This window comes from Verticillium nonalfalfae (genome assembly GCF_003724135.2).
Source record: "Verticillium nonalfalfae strain VnAa140/NRRL 66861 chromosome Unknown scaffold_57, whole genome shotgun sequence".
NCBI lineage: Eukaryota > Fungi > Ascomycota > Sordariomycetes > Glomerellales > Plectosphaerellaceae > Verticillium > Verticillium nonalfalfae.
In genome coordinates this window covers 81,740-98,138 of record NW_021167282.1, presented here as the reverse complement: position 1 = coordinate 98,138, position 16,399 = coordinate 81,740, and the positions used below count along the sequence as shown (strand labels likewise).

General features: G+C 55.7%; 3 protein-coding genes across 3 annotated transcripts; 1 reads left to right on the top strand and 2 right to left on the bottom strand.

The window, feature by feature from the left end:
• Positions 1-6,794: 6,794 nt before the first annotated feature.
• D7B24_007263 (uncharacterized protein) lies at positions 6,795-7,553 on the bottom strand (the record flags this gene model as incomplete). Its single annotated transcript, XM_028641375.1, has 1 exon — positions 6,795-7,553. The coding sequence occupies one exon, from the start codon at positions 7,551-7,553 to the stop codon at positions 6,795-6,797; it is 759 nt and encodes a 252-aa protein (XP_028494585.1).
• A 2,742-nt stretch (positions 7,554-10,295) lies between these two features.
• On the bottom strand, positions 10,296-10,727 carry D7B24_007262 (uncharacterized protein; the record flags this gene model as incomplete). The annotated part of the gene is made up of 1 exon (XM_028641374.1): positions 10,296-10,727. The coding sequence occupies one exon, from the start codon at positions 10,725-10,727 to the stop codon at positions 10,296-10,298; it is 432 nt and encodes a 143-aa protein (XP_028494584.1).
• A 2,873-nt stretch (positions 10,728-13,600) lies between these two features.
• ACE1_2 (copper-binding transcription factor) lies at positions 13,601-15,818 on the top strand (the record flags this gene model as incomplete). Its single annotated transcript, XM_028641373.1, has 4 exons — positions 13,601-13,926; positions 14,119-14,537; positions 15,216-15,266; positions 15,361-15,818. The coding sequence occupies 4 exons, from the start codon at positions 13,601-13,603 to the stop codon at positions 15,816-15,818; spliced, it is 1,254 nt and encodes a 417-aa protein (XP_028494583.1).
• Between the last annotated feature and the right edge of the window lie 581 nt (positions 15,819-16,399).

Below are 16,399 nucleotides of genomic sequence, written 5' to 3'. Positions count from 1 at the left end.
TTGGACTGGACCCATGGATTCCATCTGCGGAGTTCTTTTTTCTAGTCCTCTACCCATTTTCCTTATGTCTATTGCGATATTGTATTCTTTTTTTTATCGGTGTATCTTGTCAGCGCGGAGTTTGGACATCTCTTCCGGAAAGATTCGGCCACGGGATGTTAACGGCCAACCAAACAAATGAAACGAAAGCGAAAGGGAAAGGCGCAGTAGGCGTTTTTTTGACATTCTGTTTTGATCTCCCTTGTGCTTTCACAGGAGGTGGGGAGGCGCCTTCGTTGACCGAGATGGTCCGATTTTTTTTTTTATGGAGGAGGTTCTTCTCTTGTCACGCACGCGGTTTCTCGGAACGCAATGGTGCTCGCTTTTGGTTTTGATCAACAGACCTAGAGCGGGAGACAACATTTTCATCAGAGACATGAAAGACTGTTTACAGGTTCACACTTTGGATCGTGCCTGAAAATGGGCGACGGTGGACATTTGAGGGGGAATGCGCCTGCCGGGCTGGTGTTGTTGGCAGAGCGGGTAGGCCTTGATGGAAGATACCACGTAGAGAAGAATTCTTGAGCCCAGATGCTCGTCATCTCCAATATCGTATGAATCACTGTGATTGTGATGAACGTGTCTAACAGGACGAAAATGGCAGGACGGAAATGACAAGTCAAGCGTCGCTTTTCAAAACACAGAAGTCATGGATGTCATGAGCAGCAGCCTTGGAATAACTTTGGTCCCTGAATGCTACCATCGATCTATGAGAGGCCTGCCCACCCTTGCCACCGACTGGTAAAGACCACCGTTCCCATGCTGTCAGAACAGGGGCCGGATACACCCACTGAACTAGCGCCCTGCCCTGGACCCCAATCACGAGCCCGTCACCACCGCCGGAATACAACTCGACAACGCCGGCAGCCTGCTGCAAGCCCGCTGCAACTGCAAAAGGTGCGCCGATGGCAGAAGGGGGGGGAGCCAAAGGGGGGGGGGGGGGGGGGGGCCGGGAACGAAATTAACGCGTCAGCCCAGCGCAAGAGCACAGAATGGGTGGGAGCCGGGCCCGGAGGCGCTGCTCGCTGGTGCTGCGTGCGATATGCTGTAGAGGCACCTCTGGGCACAGCCCTCCACAGACAACATACCTACGACAGACTACGTACAACAGCCAGCCTACGACAGCCAGCCTTCGACCCCAACCTCCAGCGGGGCATGACGAGCACGGCCGTTGGTCCCGAGACAAGAACACCTCACTCACACCACCACAGCTTGATGACGGTAACACCGAATCACCGCCCGCCCGCCCGTGAGCGGGAGTAGGCGCATCGAGACAAGGGCGAGTGGGCGACGGACTGAACAAGCGCACGCACGCTTGGTCATAACTGGGCTTTTCCCCCCCCAGAAAGTGGTATGGCTTTCCCGTCACAAGCCTGGGGCTACTGCGCCCGTGTGTGTGTGTGTGTGTGTGTGTGAAGCAAGTCTTCAGCCCTTCTCACCAGCCATACCGAAAGCAGCCCTATTCTCTTCATCACGCTGCTTTTGTGACTTGTAGTCTGTCGAGTCATCCATCACACAACCCGACGGGGGAGGCACAAGATTGACGCCAGCAAAGCAGCAGCAGGACAGGCTGATTGGGTTGCTGTCAGGGAAGAGGGTGCCTCCCGAGCGAGCACGCACATCATTTGCGCCCTCGTCCGCCCTGTTTTTTTTTTCTTTCCCCTGTAGTCTTTGCTTTCGGGTGCGGCAGATGGCTGGGTGCAGGAGGCGGTTTAGGGGGAGAGGGGATGGACAGGGTGGGCGCAGCGACACCGGGCCCCCTTCTCCCGCCCTGCCTTGCGTGTGTGTCTCTCTCTCTCTCTGTCTCTTTTGTGTGTCTCCTCGCTATGCATTTTTGTCAAGTGATAAGTGAGGCAACAGTGAGAGACAGACACGGCAACGGGCGGACGGGTGTGGCAGCGATGGCCCTGTCTGGTTGGGCGGCGGTGTCGAGACCAGGCGGCTTCACCCCCCCCCGTTCGGAGAGGAAGGGGTGCATGGCCTGTGCGACGATGATCGCTCGCTGACACAAGAGAGGCAGTATTGAGTATTGGCGAGGCGGATGTGCATGTGCTTCTTCCCTACCGGGCGTCTCGCGAGCATCCAAGGGGGGACGGCGGCGGCAGTGTGTGGTTGGGTTGCTGCACCCACACGGCAGAGAGATTGAACGCAGACAACTGAGAAACAAGAGCACCCGGTGACAAGACCTGCCAGCCAACTGCCCGCATGTCACTTGCAGGACGAAGCTAATGACATTCGGTCGCGCTGCAGATGGCTGCGTCGGCAGCGAGGTGGTTGGTGGTTGGTGACTTGGAGGGCTGACGTCGAAAGGGATCGAAGGATGCAAATCCTCATGCTGCCGTCACGCCTGGCTGCTGCTGCTGCTGCTCCTCGCATCCCATCGCAAGCCCCTCTTCCTCCTGATCGTACTGGTCAGGGCGATCCGACCATCCTTCCACCCAATCCATCGCTCGGCTTCACTTCCCTCCCAGCCGCGGTTCCTTAGCTTCTCGAAATCCCATCTCCTGTACTCACTAACGGAGTAGCTCACTCTATTTCTTCTCTGCCCACCCCGGTCGGACCGCGCCCCACGAAAGGCCAAGACGTCACCAGACCCACGAGTCGAACAATGATCACCGCCCTCCCCGTCGCCGGTCGCAGTCCAACGATGCTTGGCAACGCCTGCGCGCAGGACCACCGGCTGGCCCGACGCAGTAGCTCCGCAGTAGCCCTGCGAGTCGGGGCGAACGCGACTCGCCAGCCTGGGTCGCCTGTACCATGTCGACCCCAGGTGGGCGACCAGGCGAGCAAGCGAGCGGGCTAGCGACTCGACGCCGTTGGGTGTTCACTGGCGGCGTCCAATAGATTGGCCAGAGAGGTATGGTCTCCCAGAGAGAGACAGAGAGAGAGAGAGAGAAATCGGGCGCCGGGAGCGATGGATGGTGGTGGGTCGATGCAACGCGCGTGGCCTTTGGCTTGGCTCTCCTTCTCGTTCCTTTTTTTTCACCTCTTGGCAGGCCTGCTGATGATCTTCCCCTTTGACGCCACGTCCCCTCTCCTCCCCTCCTCCGCTTGAGTGGTTCGTCCGCCTGCTTACTTTCGTCCCTGCTAGCCTTGCCCTTCTAGGCGAGCTCGCGTCTTGCTAGAAGCCCGCCTGGACGATTGAACGCCCCCTCTCGACTGCCTAGTGCGTCCTATGGCGATCATTGGGTGATGCCTTGCTCGAGCAGTGCGTCCACCCAAGAATCCAAGACCCAAGAAAGCCAACAGACGCAACCGGCTGGCGGTGTGAGTGCAACCCCGTCCACTCTAACCTCGTAGCGCCCTTCTCGACTGTGCAACCTCTACCCACGACTGGCCCTTTGTGAGGTGCTGGTGGAGGCGCCTTGGTGGTCTGGAAGGGCCCTTTCGTGTTGCCTGCTGCCGAAACTTGACGGGCGTCTCCAACGATCTCCTCACTTCTCATCCCTTGCCTTGCTTGAGGAGGACACTGAACGGCCATGCGACTTGCTCGACGCCTCTGGATGCTTGCAGCAATTCAGGGTGTCTAATGCCCAGCCTGGATGGCGCTCCTGCGCTTGCAGACACATGGGCTCATCACGGTCCTCCGGCAGTTGGTTTGGGACTCGTCGAAACAGCTCACCAACCACCATCCACGTGGAGCCCGAGATGCCACTACTTACCGACCCAGATCTCCTTCCCAAGCTCATCGGGCGCGGAGTTTAGACCAGAGTCAGCCAAACATGACTCCAAAGCCGTCCTCGCAGTGACCATCCTTGCTTGCTTGCCGTCTCGATGGGCTGCTGAACGGCAGCGACCGCCTTGACCGCAGAAACCCGCTCTCGAGCCTGCCAAGTCCTGCGATCTGCGATTTGGTGGTCTTGAATAAATTTCACATTACGAAAATCAAGTGCTAGTGACATGCCCCGCCGCTTGCTGGACCAGATCGCCAACCGCTCCATGGGTCTGGACTTGCTTGCCGTACTGCTGAGCAAAAAAATCCCACTGTCCGAGCCACGACTTGGAAAACTTAGCTGACCACGGACCTCGTAGATTTCATCTCTGGGACGTCCTCTATGGCCCTAAGATTTGGCAACCCTGGTCTGCGAACGGCTTGACAGGTGGTGTGGCTGGTCCGAGATGACGATGGACATCCAACATCCCGATCTGCCGACAATGCTCTGACAACCCGGAGTCGGCAGGCAAGATTTGCCACTCCGTGAAAGCACCGGCGCTCAGGCGCATCCGGGCGAAGCCATGTCCCCCCAGGATGCCGCATGCCGTCTGAACCACTGCCCGCCGTGCCAAACCCTCCACCATTCGTTACTAGTGGCTTCGAGCTGAGGGCCAGGAGGTAGCCAAGGTACCGTAGTGTCATGTCCATGAGTGCTGCCACGTCAGGGTGGCTGTCGTCTGCGGGCGCCGCGCTATCTCGTCCAGCGATCACGGTTGCTCGAGGTCGCGCGGGGAAGCTCCCCTGACCGCAGCATCGAACACCCCTCCTCTGCACCGCTTGATGCTTGCAAACCGAGCCTCCTCCACCTTCTCAAGCCTCTATTCCTCGTGCGCCGAGTGGTGTGACGAGCGTGCTACTGGCCTGCTCCCATGGCTGCAGTAGTGCCAACCGCCATTGATTCAGAGAAAGCCATGGGCTGACTAGCGTTCTTCTGACATGGCGACCATCATTCGAGATCGACTTCATGTTTGGGCCTGCCTTTTGCATTCTCATCATCACGCGCTGGCGGCTCATCACAGTCAAGTTCGTCGAGGAAGGCTACGGCGTGACATCGGCCTGTGTGTGCACACCCGATGCCACCACCTCGTCCGGGGAGAAGCCGCCCACGACGCCAGTCTTTCTGTTTCCCGAAGCGACTTTGTCGTCAAGGCATCTGTCCAGATAGACGGTTTCCGAGCCCCACACAACCAGAGTTTCGGGTTGCCGTCTATCCTCAGAGGCCGTCAGCCTCTGACATTTATCTGAGCGGCCGGGTCCCAGCCACACCCTATGTGGTGCCTCACTGATCTTAGGTGGCTGGACGCTTGCCACAAATAACTCCTAGTTATGAGGGATTCTCAGGAGAGAGAGGCTGGGGATCGTCGGTCTATCCTCCTTGAGTTCGAGACGGTGGCCGTGACGGTCCCGAGGCTGACGCCGCTGGCGCCCACTTGGCCGTGCCGTCAGACACTTCTCGGCTGGCCGGCCATTGCGGACGGGGATAACTCTGGACGCCTGGCCCTGACGGCGCCTCTCTGCTAGTTTGCATTGCCCAGCGAGCTCTCGCTGCCTCGGCATACTACTTCAGCAGCAGACGCGTCTTACGCGTGGCCGCACGGTTTTGGGGAGCGGCTGATGGTCCCAGGCTACTTGTCGGTCTCGTATGCCTCTTCCTCGGCGCTGGATAGATCTCGTGTCGGACGGCCCCGATGGACTTGATGACTATCTCGATTGTCGGGATACGTGAGATGCCGGAAAACCTAGTCATCAATGTGCTTTGAGTTGCCGATATGCAAGGGAAAATAACGAGCACGCGCCAGAGCCTGTTTGAGCATCTGCAGCCATGACCGTCACAAAATGTCACCATCGAAAGCCGAATAGGGGGCAATCGTGCTCACCCACCGCCGTCGGTCTTGACACCTTGCGAAGGTTTGGTCGAGGCGCACGAAACTCGCCTTGGCACTCGCACTGGAGGGGGGCCCGTGAGTGGAGATTGAGTTCACGATGACTCGTGGCCGGGCGATATGCCCACCCCCGACCGACTGGCGTCATGGTGGTTGGTGCTTTGGAATAGCTGCTGCGCCACGCAAACTCTGAGAATCCGGGGGAGGCGCTATGGCTGCGGGTGCTTCCGACGGGCTTCGACGGACTTGATGGCTCGGTGACAGGGCGGCCGCCGTGGCTGGCCATCTGATCCCTTTCCCGAATCCCGAGACACGAGGCCAGTCTGTCACGGTGATGGGGTCGTGGTAGGCCAGTCGATGATCTTTGGGAAGAGCTGGCCTGAGAGATGTGGCCCTTGTTGGGGTGACTTGCCTTAGAATTGCTGACAATTTGTAATACTCTGAGTTTGTCGATCTGGTCGGCCCCTAGGACGTATCCCAGAGTCTGCAAGCGTCGGGGATCGGCTGCTTCCTCGGCGGGTTGGTGGACTGCATCAGATTGTGAGGCGGCTCTACGTGCAGTGAGCTTTGGAGAAGACCGGCTGGCAGCGACCATCAGGAAATGAATCGATGTTTGGACAGGAGGTCGGCTGGCGTGGTAGTTTGAATCCTTGGGAACTTGAGCTGCCCCTCTGAAAGGTTTGGAGGCTGACTCTGCGAAATTCACTGCTGATCTACGACTTCCGGCTGAGCAGCCTGGGAACTGTATGACCCAGGTCCGACTTGTGGTGGCAGAAACCCAATACGGGTCCTCGTCGTCGGCCACATGAAGTCAAAGCGTATCTAATGAGATGAACTACGAGAGAAGTATCGCCCAAGGGCGTCAGGGCGCTCGAGAACATGCATGTGGCTGACCGCATCTAGTCACAGACCATGGGCAAAACCTCAAAAGGTTGACCGGGCTATGGAGGCTGGCTGTAGGCATCCAGGTTGCAGGTCATCACGAGGAAGGGGCCTCAGTTCACAAGTCAATCAAGCCTTTTGATTTTGAGTATGAAAGGAAACTGGATGAAAGGAAAGAAAAGAATCGAAAACAAAGAAAATCTCGTCCATGTTCTCCTCAGTCTCTCGACAACATCTCTCCCTGTCTCACCTCACTCCAGCTCCTCTGATCCTGCTCAGTCACTGGGCTTGATGGGACCACCAGGCACCGGCTGCTCAGGCACAAGAGGCCCGCCAGGCACAGGATTCTCGGGTACAATAGGACCACCGGGCACCGGAACTTCAGGCTTGATCGGGCCGCCTGGGACGGGCACCTCGGGAACGATGGGCCCAGCTTCAACCTTCTCACCGCAGGCAATGAGGGCAGCGATGATGGCTTGCTCGAGGTTCCAGATCTCGTACGGGGGTTGAGGGCCGTAGATGATGAGCAGGCTTGTCAGGGTGGCTCGCAGACCGATAACATCCTGAGGACGGCATCCACCGATTGTGAAGACCTGCCGCTTTGATGAGATGCCAAAGGTGGTCTTGGCTTTGCCTAGGATAAATGTATCAACGGTGATACCCTTCGAGGAGAGAATGTCGGCAAAATGGAGAAGAATGAGGTATACGCCGAAGGAAGGGTGATTGTCCTTGTCGTAGGGCTTCAGGAGCACGTAGTAGGCATCATGAAGAGCCTTGAGCTCGATGTCCTCGGTGCGCCTCTCCGGGGCTTTTTTAATCGGGGCAGACTCTTCTCTCTTACCCGGCTTGAGGATGGTGGTAGGTGTCGAAGGCGCCGGCCAGAATATCGGAAGGGATGGTTTGCCGGGAATCAACGTCACCGTCGGAGGGCCGAGTCCGTATTGCCTGGCCTCCACCGCCTGGGGCTCAACCCGAGTCGGGGCGGCACTGCCAAAGGCCGCAAGGCCGACCAGGGCCAGCGAGAAAACACGCATGGCGGATGCTTGACTTTGAAATGGCGAGAGCCTGGAAGCCTGAATACCATTCAGAAAGATGGAGCTGGTTCCTCAATTTATATAGCTTCGTCCTCAGCCTTCATAGCTCTCAGTGTGCCGTTAGCATAAGCTCTTTCGCCTGATCGAGACCCCAAATGTTGGCGCTTCTTTGGTTGCCAAGAGAGTCTGATAGAGGTAGCAAGAAATCAAACATAGGAGCCATTTAGATTGAAATGTCATTATCCAGACTGTGGCACTCACGATCCCCTCACGCTACCATGCCAAAGTCAGCCAGGTAACGGTATCTTTCGTTCTAGGCACGGTTGTACCAGAGCTGCCTCCGCCCTGAGCAACTACTTTCGGGAGACGAGGTTGCTTCCGAAGCGGACAGATCCCATTCTGGCAACAAACCCACGAAAACATCATGTGTTGCAGCCGAATGTTGGCCACCGGTCCGGACAGCGGATATTTGCAACGTTGGACCCTCAGCCTACCATGGGCGCTTCAGCCGCAACTTGCCCAGGGTCTTTAAGCAGCGTAATGCTACGCAGAAAAGGTAACAATAACAGATGGGAAGCTTCCGGTTCGTCAAGCACTAGATGGGAGAGATAAATCGACCGTGTATGCGGTTAGACGCCTCCAAATTATCGTGACATCGCGTCAATGTCGTCAACTCTGAGCCAGCCTGCTCACTGGAAAAATCATTCAAGGTGTAGGCCCAGCTGATGGCCTTAAAGGATGGGACGGTGGCGTCGGAAGCCTACCAAATGTTCCGCTGGGAAAGATTTTGTTTTGGCCACAGATACTATGTCCATTTCACCGCCAGCGCATCTGCACTCCGACAATGGAGCTTGCAGTCGGTACCGAGCGGGGTGCGTACCCTCCACGATGCAGTGCGAATAGCCTGGCCGGTTGAAAGCTCGAGTTCGCACCTACAATGACACGCTGTCGCTAGACGATCACAGGTGAACCAAAGTTGTCGAACCACTTTATAACATATGCGCCTGACGTATCCATTGGCGAAGCAGGTCACTATAAGTCTAAAAGGGCCAACATGGCTATCCGGGTCAGCCACGCAGACAACCACCGGATCCGAATTGCCACCGAAAGCAATCTATTCCCGGAGCCTACGCCTGCCGAGTCTCACGACCCATTGTTGACAGATGTGGCTCGTGGTCAAGAAGAGCGGCAGGTTCGAAACCTTGATCATGAGCAGGTATCAGACAATCGCGGAGGGAGGTCTTTCACGGTTCAAAGGTAAATATAAATGATCTTGAAATGAATAGTGGTATCAGCAGACAAAAAATCATGATTCATCTACATTCTCATTCAAGTCCAAGGACGAGATCATCTTTTCCAAAACGCCGACCAGGCTCCCATAAACTGCCTCTTGCAACCGCGGTTTTGAAAGATCGTCACCGTATCCAAAATCACACCGCAGACACTTCCGGGTGATTTCGCCGTATTGTGGCCCCAAAGCGAAGCGCCCACTGGCCAGTTTGCGGATTTTGACGATATCTTCCAGCGTCTCGACGTCTAGCCTCACCCAGCGATCGATCTGCAGCAAGGCGACACCAAGGCTATGTAGTGCCATGTTGTCAATACCGCAGAGAAGCCTTTCGTACTCTCCAACTTGGCCTGCGGCGGGGTCTTCTGGACATAGCACGCCTTCCATCGACTCAGCTGCTTGTCGCTGGGCGTGTCCCTGAGCAAACCCCACACCGACATGAAGTGTGTTCAACGACCTTGCCAGATCATCGTTATCAGTCGGAAAGATAGAGAGATCTTGCAATTGCCACATGTCGCGCAGCCACGGAGTTGAGTGAAACTTGAGGACGGCTGAGACAAGAGACCGAGCGAGTTTGAGGCGATCCAACATGGTCACATACTCAGCGGCCGTTGGTTCAAATACCTGGCTTATCGGGACTGGGTCCCGATTCGCTTTCCTACAGATGGACTGCTGAAATCCTGGGTAAAACGAATGGCGGTACCCCGCCTCTGACTCGATGTCAAGATGGCCGAGGCATCCTGAAGAGTCTTGGCCTGATGCAGGCGGTGATTTGCTGGTCAACTCCATGCAGACGTCTTTGGAGGCACGAAGATCACACGAGCTTCGACAGGTGGCTTTCTTAGACCGACGAAAAGCTCCTTTGGGTGACCCGAGGCAAGGAGACGATGATGTGACAGTTGTCTCAGTGACCTTGACGGTTTTGAGTTGTTTCGAAGGTCGTTGTACCTCACCATCGGCGGGGGGCATCATGGCCGGGATTTGGGGCGATTCGATCCATTCGAGGTTTTGGGAGCGTACTTCGAGCTCGACCAATGTCGCATATAGAGTATTCCTGACTTGCGTGTGGCAGACAATGGCGATGTCCATCTGAATTTCGTCATCGACCAGGTCTGTCTCGATGAAAAGTTTGACGAGATGCCTCATATGTCCCTCCTGGCTGCAATTCCAGGCTCCAGCCAGTGCATCGTGGAGAGCTTTTGAGGCTCGCCGTATCCTCAATAGCCTCGCCCATTCACCTGCTGGAGGACACTTGGTTTTGATCTGGATGGCTGTCTTGAGTTTGTCGAGCTCAGCGATCTGCTCCCTCATAGCTGTGAGGCCCTCTGTGGATTGCTTTAACTCGTCGAGGGCTGAAATGTAATTTTTCTCATTAATCACCACTTTGACACCGTCTTGGACCCTACGGAGTCTCCGGAGCGTATCTTTCATACGTTCTCCCTGTGAAATGACTTTTAGATGGCGAAGTACAGGAGAGGGGCATGCCACAGACTGACCTTCTGCTGTAGCCCATGGACTACGTCAAAGCCTCGCAGCTGCTCTTCGAGCTCGCACAGCGCCTCATGGCAGGCTTCCACGCTTCCTTTGTATGCTTCTAGATTTTTGCCCAACCATCGGGCGATCGCGTCGTCGAGGCCAGGATCAGTCCATCTTTCGTGGCCAGGATCAGCCATCATCTTGTCAATCGCATCATCATTTGGCAGGACGAGTCGGAGCAACAAGTGGCACTCATTCTCAAAGACACTGCGTTGAACTGAAAGCGCGACCTGAAATCGTTTGATCTTCTTCGAATAATGTCGGTATGTCTTCAGGTTTATCGCGACAGCCTTGTATGAAGTGATGACGAGGCCCACGAGTGGTACAATCCCGAGTGCCAATTCGGCCATACTGTCGCACTTCTAATCAGTCGACTCAGTCGGTCTTTTCAGCTTTCGCGGCAGCTTAGAGAGATCATATACACGACAACAGAGCTGGTGGGTAGACCGCGAATATGATCATCTCCAGGGCTGTCAAGGCTGTGCCTAGCCGGCCCCTGTAGGAGGCCCTCATTCACAGCCCCTGCGCAGCAGTGCAGCACACAGCCCGAATCACCCCTGCTCGGGCTGGTTGCGCGTACAGCTGCAGGTCATCCATTCTGCATCGAGAGATGACCTGTGATTTGCCAGCATCATTCGCGGCACTGCCTCAAGGTCGCTGACGGTTGGGCGCTTCTCCTTCCAGGCACTCTGAATGAAGGTCGCTTCAGCAGCCTTGCGATGTCTACTCAGATCTTAGCACTTCCCAACCACAAAATTTCGTTCGGCGGCGGTATTGCAGACGAGAACCATGCCTCCGCATGAGGCGAAAACACGACATGCCAAACCTCTGTCACGACAGAAGGAGAACCTTGACCTCTCGCGCGTCGACGAATGGGACATCAGCACCGCCTTCTCAGATTCCAAGAGCGTGACGAGCCGGCTTTGCATCGAGGTTGTAAGAGCATTCAGGAGCGTCCTTCGACGGGTGAAATCGCGCAAGGACCTTCCGCGATCTCTGTCCCATCGCCTGGACAAGAGTTGTGGTTCTCTTACGCTATGGGCGGCAGGGTATGGTGTGCGCGAGGGTGAGCTCGACGATGCCCTTGCCAAGTCACGGTCGTTGCGACGATCGATCTCTGAGTTGTTGGTGAGCATTGGCAAGGCTGTTTCAGAGGGTATGTGGTAGACAGTCGGCCTGCTGATCTGGCTCTACTGATCAAGAGCAGAACTCATACCAAGGCTCGGATTGGGAGACGATGCTTGCGTAGACGTTTCTTCTCTGAGAGCTGCGACTGCGGACGCCTCAGCGGCGTTGTCGGAGGATCGACGCCGTCGCAATCGGGCCTCGCCCGATGCAAATGATGACAGCAGCAGTAGCAGCAGTTGTTTTTCATCTGGAGAGGAAATGAACGGGCTCGACGATGCAACGGAAGACATTGCCAACGCGGTCCGTTGCCTCCTCGACCTTGACCCCCTCGTTAAGGCGCCTGCAGCAGATCAAATTCAACCAGAGGAGCACGTCTATCCATCGGTTGAGATATCCTGGAGCCCCCACCAGCTGTACTCCGATCGGATTGCGTATCGGTTCCCCCAGGCACATGGCGAGCTCGTGGACAGGCTCGCACGGGCTAACCTTAAGCGATTTCAAAGGACACAGATCGAGCGAGGACGGAATGTCTTGACTGAGCAGGAGCCTGAACAATGTGCGGCCTCCAGTGTTGTCGAAGTTGACCAAGTCAGTCGCACAGAAGGCAGTACGAAGTTCAACGATTCAGGCTTAGGCTCTTCGGTCCGGACGGCGAGCGCTTATGCCGAAACGACAATGTCCTATCGCCAGAACGAAAGCCATTCTGTCCGCATTCCCCCTCTGCCAGCCGGAGCGAAACTCGGCATTTTTTTCGAGTGCATGGCCTGTAACCGGACGGTCTCTATTAGGAGCAACTCTGCTTGGAAGTATGCTGCCACCTTGTGCCGGGAAACATCTGCAGATTCAATGCTTATCATGACACAGGAAGCACCTGTACCTGGATTTGAAACCCTGGGTCTGCCACGACATGTCTTGTGCGTATGGAGACAAGCCTTTTCCCAATCGCCGGGAATGGGTGAACCACCTTGCCCAACATCACGACTTTGAGGTATCCTCGGAGTCCATCAACTGCCCCCTCTGCCACGAGAAGATGCCAGAGGACAAGCTCAAAGTCATCGCTCATCTGGCCGCACACTTAGAAGAGATTTCTCTGGCAGCTCTTCCCCCCTTGGCCGAGTCTGAGGAGGACTCGTCCCATACCGAAGAGGGGTCTACTGACAGCGACTCAGTTGCTGAACCCCCGACCAGAAGAAGAACAGTGCATAAAGATGGTACTTTGGAAACCCGGGGAGAGTCCTTCGGTCAAGTCCCAGATATCACGAGAAGAAGGAGTCCTGACGGTGCTGAAAAAGGGGATAAGTCAACTCCATTTGACCAAGAAGATGAGAGCATGGTTGGCCGGCACGATCTTCCTGAGACTCACCACTCAAGACGGTTCTTGAGGTTTGTTTGTCGTGACCCAGCCAGTGGCGGCCTCCAAACCACCGTCGAGCCTGTTGTACCCTTGGCAACCTGTACAGATTGTCGAAATGGTAGGAAATGGCGATGGTTCAGCGGAGCCCTCAACCACCTCCATCAATTTCACTTTAGAGAAGGTGCTTCTAAGAAGGGATTGCAAGCTCAGGCGCACGATGCTGACGAAGGCGCGCAACTCAAACTGGCCTTGGAAGACTGGATCGACACTATAGACATTCGCGGCAAGGCAAGAGAAACATTGGAAGCTGTTGCATCAATGTCGAAATCTCAAAATCGATCTACAGCAGCGAAGCTCGCAAACGAAGAATTTAAGTCGGACAATGCATCCATGCCGCAAGCCTTTGGACAAGAACCTCCCGCTGCCCACGGAATAGGTGGCTCTAGCACGACTGATGCATACACCGGAACAGAAGCCTTCAATCAAAGACACCAGAGTTCTCATGGACAGCAACTTGAGAGGGAAACACCGTTGGTGGGGGCGTCTGAGAGATCGCGCCAAGCTCATGCCGCAACAGGTAATCCGAATTTCTCTTGCCGATTGTGTGTACATCGTCAGGGAGCAGATGGGTTCAAGACACGGGGTGAGCTCCTCAGGCACATTCGGGCATCGCATAGTGACGATGGTAATCTGCTCATTGAAGAAACCCGCCTGTTGAGTCAAGATTTGGAGCAACGGCGCATGTTGGTACCGGAAGTGCCACATCCCCTACCCACGGCAGATTTGATCAACGCACACCATCAGCGCCCCCAACGCAAGGACGATAATCCGGAACAAACTGAATCTAACCTCGGATCTCTTTGGGTCTCTCCAACCCAGTCAGAGCAGGTCATTGACAGTATCACAAATCTTCTTTCCGTCACGGAAACATGGCATGATGGAGAAAGCATCAAAGACCACATTCTCTACAGAAATGGTACTCTCCAGGCCGACGGGTCATATCACTGCCCCTGGGAAGGTCAGGCGTCATGCGATCACGAGCCAACCTTGTACAAGGTGAACTACGAGTGAGTCATGTTCCTCCGTCCCAAAGTGTTTCCAATACTAATCCACATATGTACCATTAGCAAATATATCGATGCCCACTTAAAGCCTTACCGATGCAAGGACCCAAGCTGCGAGGTGCTTCGCTTCTCCTCACGAGTGTCTCTTTTGAGACACGAGAGCGTAGTGCACAATAAGCATAATGTTGGTGCTAGGCCCTTCCGGTGTTCCTACGAGGGCTGCGATCGCTCCCTCGTTGGGAATGGGTTCCCTCGCGCATGGAACCTGCAAGACCACTTACGCCGTGTACACGGCGATAAGGAGAGCGGACCGTCGCAGCTCATGGACTCCCCTAGAGAGGAGACTCAAGCCCGTCCTTGGAAGTGCCCCGATTCGGGTTGCAAGTACCACAAGGACGGCTGGGCCACAGAGAAGGAACTGAGCCGCCACGTTAACGACAAGCATAAACTGACGCCTCCTATCTACCGGTGCCAATTCCCACCCTGCCCCTACAAGTCCAAACGCGAGTTCAACTGCAAGCAACATATGGAAAAGTCCCACGGGTGGGAGTACGGCCGTTCTAAGACCAGTGGCCGCAGAGACTCAGCCGGCAGCATTAGAGGCTTCAATCAAGGTGAGAGGCCTGGTGCAATAATTGCCCCTGCAGTGTTCCCCTCCGAGGATGATGAGATCACATTTTCTCCTTTCGAAGGCTATGGCCGAGACACGAGAAAGCTAGAAACACCCCCCTCATTACAACATGGGCTGCCATACGACCCACAGCAAGCATACCTTCCTGAGCAAGAGGACGAGACGCTTGTCTCGCCCAGCCAAACAACAGTGTGGCATGATTCACGGCCAATAGCTATATGCGCCAAAGAGGGCTGTGGTATCCAGACTCTAAGAAGCCCATTCTGCATTTACCACAAGTGCCTTCTTCCAGAATGCTTCGCACCTGTCGCCCGACACGTTGGCGGATACTGTCTGACACACTGCTGCGCTATGCCTGTGTGCTTGAATGGAAAGGCTGATAATAATGACGCCAATGGCCTGTGCCTCGACCATGCCCGAGGAGGCCTGCAGGAGGCGAAGACCTCAGCCCCTTCTTCTGAGCAACACTCCAGCTATGTTGATGAACCAGGGAAGCGCAGAGATGAGCCTCAGGATTTTGGAACAAGAGAGGCGAACACCCGCCTGGGGGAGCAACGCAGACTGCGACGCGAAATATATACCGGGGCGTCTGATGTGTTTGTGCTTGAGAGCTCAGCACCAACCCGAAGCGTACCTGATCTCTCAACCACATATTCCACAGGGCTGAGCATGGGTTCTGCGCAGACACCTCTGATGGGTGACACACCCCGACGTAAGTTCCTAAAGCGGAGATAGACCATCGGCATTCGCGACCAGAGAGTCCTTGAGGACGTATCTTTCCATGAAGGCTGACATCCTCGTTATAGCAAGCGGCAACCGAATCGCCCGCACAATGACGGATGCGCCCAGCGATGCGCCCGCCAACACAAACCTGTTTGGATCGTACCTGTCTTCCGACGGCTGGAGTGAGAGCGATTCATTCCTCGACTTCGACGACCACTTGCGCAACCTTGAACCGGACGAATTCTCACTCCTTCCACGGCCGACTGATGCCGGCGACGGTCCGCCGCCGGACGACCGGCCCGAGGCGATGAGCATAGCGCCCGTATTGAACACCGGCGCGGCGCCGCCCTCTCTGCCCCCGCCACGGCAGGTTCCTCCCGTCCCATCATCCGTGAATGAGCCGATGCAGGGGTCTGAAGGGGTTGATACGAACGAAGAAGCCTTGTTTAAGCAAATTGGGGAAGCGATGGGCATACCGATTGGGGATGATATAACGCTGGCATCGGCCGGGGCTGAAAGTCCGCGACCACGGCAAAACTGATTTGCAGACGAAGCGGCAGAACCACTGTCTTGAGACGCAGTGACGACGCTCCTGAGCCGCGGTTGAGCATACGGTGACCATTGTTCGGGGGAAGTGAACATCTCCGGGGCCGATGATGACGGCGAAGAGTCCCCAGTACACCCAAGGGGCCCAAAGTCGGCTGGCTTCATGCACACTGGAACCTTGGCAGCCCGAATACTTTACGATTGACGACCATTTGCAAGCAACGAGCAGTCGAATTCAATTAGTTTGTCTACCTCATTCCCGGTGCAAATCCCACCCTAGCCGTGCTCTGTCCTTTATCAAACAAGTAAACGCCACGCCTGCTTCGCAATGCGATGAGAATTTTTGATGCTCCACAGCACTCCCTCCGTCCATCTTGATACTGGGCCTTCTGCCCCTGCGTCAAGTGAGGCGGCTCGCCATGCCACCCATGTAAGGAAAATGAAAAGTCGTCATGTTGGAGCCCTTCAGCGGGTAAACCGAGAAGAATGTACAGGGAAGAGAAAGAGAAAAAAGCATGCATGCTTCTTCGTCATGCCAAACGCTGGCAAGAATGTAGTGTGCAAGAAGAAAAAGGC